Source organism: Capsicum annuum, chromosome 7, assembly GCF_002878395.1.
Source record: "Capsicum annuum cultivar UCD-10X-F1 chromosome 7, UCD10Xv1.1, whole genome shotgun sequence".
NCBI lineage: Eukaryota > Viridiplantae > Streptophyta > Magnoliopsida > Solanales > Solanaceae > Capsicum > Capsicum annuum.
In genome coordinates this window covers 36,075,732-36,083,699 of record NC_061117.1, presented here as the reverse complement: position 1 = coordinate 36,083,699, position 7,968 = coordinate 36,075,732, and the positions used below count along the sequence as shown (strand labels likewise).

At 33.1% G+C, this 7,968-nt stretch overlaps 2 protein-coding genes across 2 annotated transcripts; both read left to right on the top strand.

Annotated features, from left to right (window-relative positions):
* The first annotated feature begins 2,460 nt into the window (after window positions 1-2,460).
* On the top strand, window positions 2,461-4,182 carry LOC107876424 (B3 domain-containing protein At4g34400-like). Its single transcript, XM_047393959.1, has 3 exons — window positions 2,461-2,704; window positions 3,386-4,064; window positions 4,151-4,182. Exons 1-3 carry the CDS (start codon window positions 2,651-2,653, stop codon window positions 4,180-4,182), a joined length of 765 nt encoding a protein of 254 aa, XP_047249915.1. The 5' UTR covers window positions 2,461-2,650.
* An 89-nt stretch (window positions 4,183-4,271) lies between these two features.
* On the top strand, window positions 4,272-5,068 carry LOC124885709 (B3 domain-containing protein At5g60140-like). The gene is made up of 3 exons (XM_047393958.1): window positions 4,272-4,314; window positions 4,494-4,636; window positions 4,733-5,068. Exons 1-3 carry the CDS (start codon window positions 4,272-4,274, stop codon window positions 5,012-5,014), a joined length of 468 nt encoding a protein of 155 aa, XP_047249914.1. The 3' UTR covers window positions 5,015-5,068.
* Window positions 5,069-7,968: the final 2,900 nt, after the last annotated feature.

Sequence of the window (7,968 nt, the reverse complement as noted above, 5' to 3'; positions counted from 1 at the left end):
AAGTCACCTACTTAGTATAAGTGGACCATACTCACCCCTACTATATTTTCTTAGTGTGAATCCTAGCACGAGTATTACTTTTTGAGGTTGAGATCTTACTGGATCGTCCTATTGTGCATGGTGGATTCAGATATTATTTTATTTTACTTATGTCTTTATTTGAATCAAAGACAGATTTTGGACTCTTAAATTTTCAGATATATGCTAAATGTTATTGCAATATGATACTAGATTTTGGATGGTTTATATTATTTGATCAGATTCTTTTTTGTATTATATTTATATCATGTTTGTCCTGACTTTGTTCTAGAAGTCTCATCTTACTATTTTTATTCTATTTGGATTTTTCTGTAATGTTGGGTACTAATTTACTTGTTAAGGCCGAACCACGAAATGTATCATCATGACATGATTTTTTGATTGTTACAAATTGGTATCAAAGCAGGCAGGTTCATTGATCTCATAAGTGTAAGAGTAGGATATCTAGTTCATTTCCATGGAATGGTACGTAGATGTTTGTATCTATCTTCAAGAAGCTATAAGATGTCTTTTAAAAAAAATTCTATATTTTAATTCCTAGTTATGCAGGTTGTTTTTATCCAATGTTCTAAGTTAAGTGCTATTTTTTTCTGTCTAGATGGTGAGCACTAGATCTCGAGAGGTTAGGGATGCTGAGCCATTACCTGAGGATAGATTATTGACTAGAGGAAGAGGCAGGGGTCGTGGACATCCAAAGGTAGAGGTCGGGCATAAGTAGCTATCCCAGCCAGAGGATATTCTGGGGAGATCTCTCTCGAGTTGGAGGTTGAGTATGCTAAACCTGATTACTAGATAGGATGTGCCAGGCCAACTCAGGTTTCACATAGTTTATTTGATACCCTTGTGCTTTAGGGTTTTTTTGTTCATATCTTGAGTTTTTTGGACGGTTTTTCATTCAGTGTATATGGTATCACTCAGATTTTGACTGATGTTCCACCGTTAGTTCCAATTTGCTTATGCTAATCCTACTTCTGGGTGCAACCATCATGAGACCTCATGTGTGGATTTATTATTTCTTAGTATTATTATTCCTATGCTTTCTTTAGGTATAATTATATCTTCTAATGATCAGAAACATTTGAGAGACTCAAGTTTAATGGGGCTATTGGCGAGGATGCCCATGATTTTTTTAGGATTTCAAGGAAAAGATACATAATCTTAGATCCCTTAAGACTCATGGAGTTATTTATACTACCTATCAGTTAATGGATTTAACTTCGGATTGGTGGAGGTTGTTTTCTAGTTGTACACCTTTGGGTTCGTCTGCTATAACTAGAACTTGGTTTTTTGAGGAATTCATGGAGAGATTTGTTTTATATAGCTTGACAGCTTAGATGCATGATGAGTTTGATCACATGGAGTAGGGCTATATAACTATTGCTAAGTATGAGCTCGTTTTCACACTTTTTATGGATATTAAGCCGCTAGCGTCTCGTTCGAGTTTGAGAGGATTCAAAAGTTTGTAAAGGGGTTAGATGTTACATATTAGTTAGCAACAAATTAGATGTCAATTTTAAGGGCTTGTTTCCAAATTAGTTTAGGCTACTCAGGAAGGCACCTTAGTGTTATTTTACATATCTTATTTTCTATTTTGCTTAATCAACCTATGATATTTACTTAGTACAAGCGTATCATACTCACCCTACTATTCGCTTTTGATATAGATTCTAGCACAAGCATGACATGCAAAGGTTGATATCGTGTTATTGATTGGTGCTATTCAAGGTACTGGACCATTCTAGAGTTCAAGGAGCATTTCAGATGTCATTCTATTTTACTGATGTACTTATTTGGATTAGAGACAGATTTTCCACTTTTCAGTTTTTGGATTTGTATTTTGAAGCTCATTTAATATGACACCAAATTTTGGGTGGTTTTAAATTACTTCTTCAAATTTCTGTTTTTGTTATACATATTTTAATGATTGGCCGGACATCGTTCTAGAAGTCTTATCATACTTTTTTCATTGTTATTTGATTTTTCTGTACTGTTTGACGATTAGCTTATTTGTCAAGGCTGGACCGCGACAATTTTTATCGTAACCCTAATTTTTGAATGTCACTCTAATGGTACCATTACTCTTTCTTTTTTAAGTAACTATATTAGGTATAATTTTTCAATTCCAAATGAAGTCAAGCACAACTCACTCACCATAAATCGTCACATTTCTCCATGGTTAGTATTTTGGCATTTACTACATGAGAGTGAAAAAATAAAATACATTTACTACTGCCTCCTTCCACTTTTATTCTTCCAGATAAAAAATAAAGCAGCAGCTAGTCACTAACTTTCTATTTATCCTTCTTCTTAACTATAATTATTTTCCAATAAATAGAATTTATTATAGTCAAAAGGGTGGTATAGAAAAATAATCATTCTATTCATTGCTCCTGAAAGGATGTTCTAAGTTAATACCGGACAAATAAAAATGGGTAAATGAAGTAAATTACAAGATGAAAAAAATGCTATAATTATGAGAATCTTTAGATTCTTGTAATCTTCTTCTCTTTTATATATGATTTCTCCATCAACATTGAAGAAACATTTAGGGTTACTAGGTTGTGCCGCCATCAAATCTTCCATCTCTTAAAATTAGACACCAAAATCGAACATGGAGAAGGGATTTTTTAAGGTTTATTCCACAGAAACCAGTGCAAAACAGTTGGTAAGTGTATATCCCCTCTCCCTTATGGTCTATGCTCTCTCGTAACCCTTTTCTTGAACCATTTTTTTTTAGAGATGAGGTAGATATATATAAATATATATGATGGGGGGGGGGGGGGGGGAAGGGGGAAGGGAAAGGCCTTGGTAGATTTGTATCAGCAAACATTTGATACAAAATGAACTTAGAGCCTCATGGTTTTTTAAATTTTTTTTCTGGTATGCCTTTTCTTGTGTCATGATCTACGATTCTTGCTGACTCTTTTCATTGAAACCTTTTAAAGTTAGACTTTTTGAAGATGTGGGTTATGAGTACGGAGAGGGAAAGTAATAAATGGGAAATATTCCTTGTCTGATGCAAGTAAATTTTATATAAGTATTTTATATATGTTAAATCTCCTAAGTTATATGATTTTTATGTACAATACAGTCAGTAGATGTCCTAAATTGCATATATCACTTTCAAATTATTTATATCGCGAGTGTTAAAGGAAGTAACATTGGAGTAAAACTATGAGAATGCCTCATCTTTATTTTATAATTTCTGAAAGAGTTACATTCTTGAATTTTAACCTCCAAAAATTTATTTCCGCCTTATATTGGGTGATTTTATTATTGGTCAATCTAATTAAAAAAGATTGATGTTGTTGTACATTATTTATCCTAAAGTGAAACTATTTTTCAGAAAATTCCTCCAGGTTTTAGGGATTACAAGAATGGAAAGTTACCTAAGAGGGTCTCCCTAAGGGATCGACTTGGCCATATATGGTCTATGCGAGTGGCAAAAATAGGAAGAGAAATTTATTTTCAGTATGGATGGCCGAAATTCGTCAAGGACAACAAGTTAAAGCATGGTGACTTTCTAATTTTTGACTATGATGGAAATAAAATATTTAATATCAAGATACTTGGATCTAATGGGTATGAAAAGAAAGAGGATGGATGTTTAAAATTGGGTGTGTTGGAGGAATCAGAAGAAATGAATATTGAACATCAAAAGTGCGTAGAGCCAAAAGGAAAGAATTGGGCTAGATATAGCAACAGTAGTTCTTATTCTAATCGTAGTGATAAGGATTCCTTGAAGGATGGGGATAAGGAATACGATCAGACCAAAAAGATGCGATGTTCAAAATGGAAGGACGTGCAAGAGGAAGAAGTTTATGAAGAGGAGGATGAATTTGAGGAAGAAGAGGAGGAAGATAAAGAAGAGACTAAAAAGGTGACACATTCCAAACGCAAGCATGTGGAAGAGGAAGGATATCTTGATTATGATGATGATCAGGAGGAGGAGGGAGAAGAGACTGAGGAGGAGGAAGTGAACGAGAGGTCTGGCACATTTAATAACAAGGAGTCACGTTTAAAAGGTAGACACAAATTTAAGAATTTTATATCTACTCTTCCATTTCATTTTTATATGTATTTCAATTCCTTTCTTTTTTGTTTGTTACAGAAAAAATGACATCTTTGTATAGTTGTATATGATCTTGAATTCATATAAAAGTCATGAAACTTTTAGCAATACAAGTTCTAAAGGGTTTTAAAAAGGTTCAGTTGTTTGGTTCGGCGACAAAATGAGCCTGCTATGGGCAGTTTTTGTAATTTTTTTGAAAAGTTGTGAGTAGTGAAGTTAAATCTCATTTTCTAGCTCTGTTGATATGTGTCAAAAGTATTGTTTATTTCTCGAATTCCATGTTAAATAAAATAACACCATTTAAAATAAAATGGATAGAGTATCTCTGAGTTTTCATGAGATTTTTGTTTGTCATCTTGATCAATTAACTTTTTTTATTCAGCTAGTTGGAAAAGATCCACTGATCACAAGGTGAATGATCTCCATGACACATTTGGTGCTAATGTATTCAAAAGTGGGTGCGCAATTCAACCAAAAAATCCTTACTTTGTAGCGAAAGTACAATCGAAGAGGAGAAATCAACTGGTAATTAAGAACCTAAAACTATTTTGTTGAATGATATTACAAATAGTTTAATCTTATATCACAATCATATAACAAAGTCTTTATTCCTAATCGCAGTATGTTCCAATGGATGTGGTGAGAGACTACAAACATGAATTTCCTTCAACCATGTCCATTCGCGACTCTGCTGGCAGAGAATTTGAGACGAGAGTCGTTAAATGGAAGGACGGTAGAATATGGTTAGTAGGCGGATGGCGCAGTTTTTGTAGGTGGAACCTTGTGCAGAAAAATGACAAGTGGGTATGTGAATTTGTGAGAGAAAAATCCAGCCTTTACTTAAAAGTAAACATTTTCCATGAAGAAGCAAGTGCCCATCCCAACAAGAAAATTAAGAAATAGTTTCCTGCTATTTAACATAGCATTTTTATTTTTAAAGCCTTAGTGCTATTAAGTATTGACAAATTTTGAAGACTAGAAGTACTGCTGTTGGCTAAGAAAACAATGAAGACTATTTTGGTTTGTATTAGTATCTCTGGAAGTTAATCCAATTGATTTGCGTAAGACAATAGTCTAGTTTATTTATACTCAATGCTACTACTTCTCTTGGAATTTCTAAATCTAGTTGGAAAACTTGGAATGACCATGAATTCACTCGCAAAATAAAGAACTAATTATGTTTTTCTCCATTCATGGGATTTATATTCTGTAATAGTAAGATGCATTTCTCTAGTAGCCATCCAAATCATGATTTTTTCAACAAAAGTAATTGTATTAATTCTTTTCATATTATATTCGCTGAGTGCATTATTTGTTAAAGTTGAATTGTCCTTAGGCCACATTAGGATAAAATAACTCCCATCATGTTGGAAAATAACATTCACTAGATATAAGGACAGTAATATTTTTGAATCTATACTAGATCAAATAGAACATATTTTACCCTTTGAATGATTACGTACATTACCATCAAAGAGTGCAGTAAAATTTAGTAAACTTTTTTGCAATCTTTATTTGAAGTCTCATTCTCGAGTCGATTTAAATGACAGGAATATCATACTACATTGAAAGCCTGGTTGATCCATTGTCAACGTTTGATATTCCAATTAAGAATGAACGAAGAAAAAGTATGATATGTGTTGATTCAGAAATGCTACATTTATGCCTCAGCTAAAAGAGAACCAAAAAGAGAATTGTGTAAATTATTTGATGCAATTACCTAGATTTGTGGTCTAGTTTTATTTTGTCAACCTACAAAAGTAGTACTTCTACACAAGCACAACTAAGTTGAAACTTTGAACAACAATTGATAATCATTATAATGATGATGAAGGTGACTTAAGGTTGGAATAAAGTCCATGAAACAATGTTGAAGTGGCCACTCCGACATAGGAATGAATATTTTCATAAATACGTGGAAAAAAAAACCTTGAGTACATATCATTATCATTATCCTTGCACAACACATATTGGCAAAAGCATCAGTACAATTTGGGTTCTACTGAGCATCTTTTAGTTGTCGGAGGAGTTGCAACATCTGTGCCACATTCTTTTCACTGAAGGGATTTTGTTTTTACCAATGTTCTCCATCAGTTCCTCACTTGTCTCAATAACATTATTCCATTAAGGATTACCCTGGAATTTCCTTGGTTTTGTAAATTTAAAATCAAAAGAAAACCTATGGATTTTATAGCATTTATCTATGTTGTGTCCTGGTTTCTTACAACAATTGCAAATAAAGGTATCGTTTTACACTCAAAACCTCCCTTTTGTCGTTTATTCTAATAAACCTTGTGATTTTTATAATTTTCTATGTTTTGAACATTTTACCATCTCTCGTTATTTCTTTATATTATATATGAGTTTCAGGAATAGTTTGCACGATCCTCGATGTGTTTGAGAGTTATTCAAATGAGTTTGTGATTTTGGACAGCCTTTATGTGACTAGTTTGACTTCGGTTAACATTTCGTTATACGAGCATCAAATGTTGATTCTAACAGTTCCATTAGATTTGAAAAGTCAATTTTGAGTTATCAGCTTAATTAGTTTGGGCCCCTAGCCTTGATATTTTTGTAACACCCTCAAAATTTCATGTAATTTATTTTTTGCCTTCCTACGCTCGAAACATCGATTTATGATTTAAATTGTACTTGGGGATGTTAAAGGGGTGCCCCAGAAGAGTTTTAATTTTTTTTATGGGGTTTGATGTTATTTCGAACCTTGAAGGCAGTAAGCCTCCGTAATATCCCCATTTGATGGAGGATAATTTCCATGATAGGGTCTGTGACACGAAGGATAGCCTCCGAGTTAAGATCCATGGCAAGAAGGATAGTCTCTGCGATAAGCTCCACGCCATGAAGGTTTTGTTTTCCTACAGCTTTATTTAAATTCCAAGTGGAGATTTTTTGTCTTTATCCCATTTAAACCCATCCCCCAAGACTTAAATCATTCCTTAAATGTTATTTCACCTCTGCAATCCCTAAAGAGCATTCCTACAGCAAAAGAAAAAAATACCTAGGGCTTGAGAATTTTAATATCCAAGGGGTCAAATTCCTCACCGTTCTCATTGTGTTCAAGGTATCTGGGACTATCGTATCTTTCATGGGCATAAATTTAATATTTTAATAATCGTTAAGGATGTATACATAGTGGCTTCTGGAAGTTGTTTGGTGAGCATGCATTATAGACACATTTTATGATAGTATGCATTTATTTTAGGGGTTTTCGTGAACTTGAATTATCTTCATTTGTATATATGTCTGAATCCAATGAATTGATATGAGAGCATTATTTATGAAATTTCCCTTATTATTATGAAATCCATAGTCTTAACATGTTGGGGGTTGTTTATATAAACAGTTAAAAGCTGAAATTAAAGTGTTTTACTATTTCATAAATGCTCTTGTGTTTTAGTTAAGAAACAACATGTGTTTTGTGAAAGAATTGACCACCATATGTTAAACTATTGAAAAGAGAGTCTTTTCATAAATTTCATCTGCTATTTGAAACATGAACTCTCATGTGATGTTTAAATCTTTTGTGTGGCCATTTATTTGCTTTTAAATGAAAAGACTATGGCATGATGTGATATGATATAAAATGGCTTATACGAATTGCAAGTCTTTCTACCACTATATCAGATCAGATAAATGTGATAATAGACTAAGACAAGACTAGAGTACAGACTTTTCATATTTTCGATCATGATTTCAATAAGATGAATGTTTTAAAAGAATAAAAATAGGCTCTAAAAGGGAAATATGGTTACCTAAAGAAGGCACGAGTACAGATAAATTATTTTCAAAAATTGTGTTTCGCCAATGTGGGGTTATTATGTCCTAAATAAGGACTATAC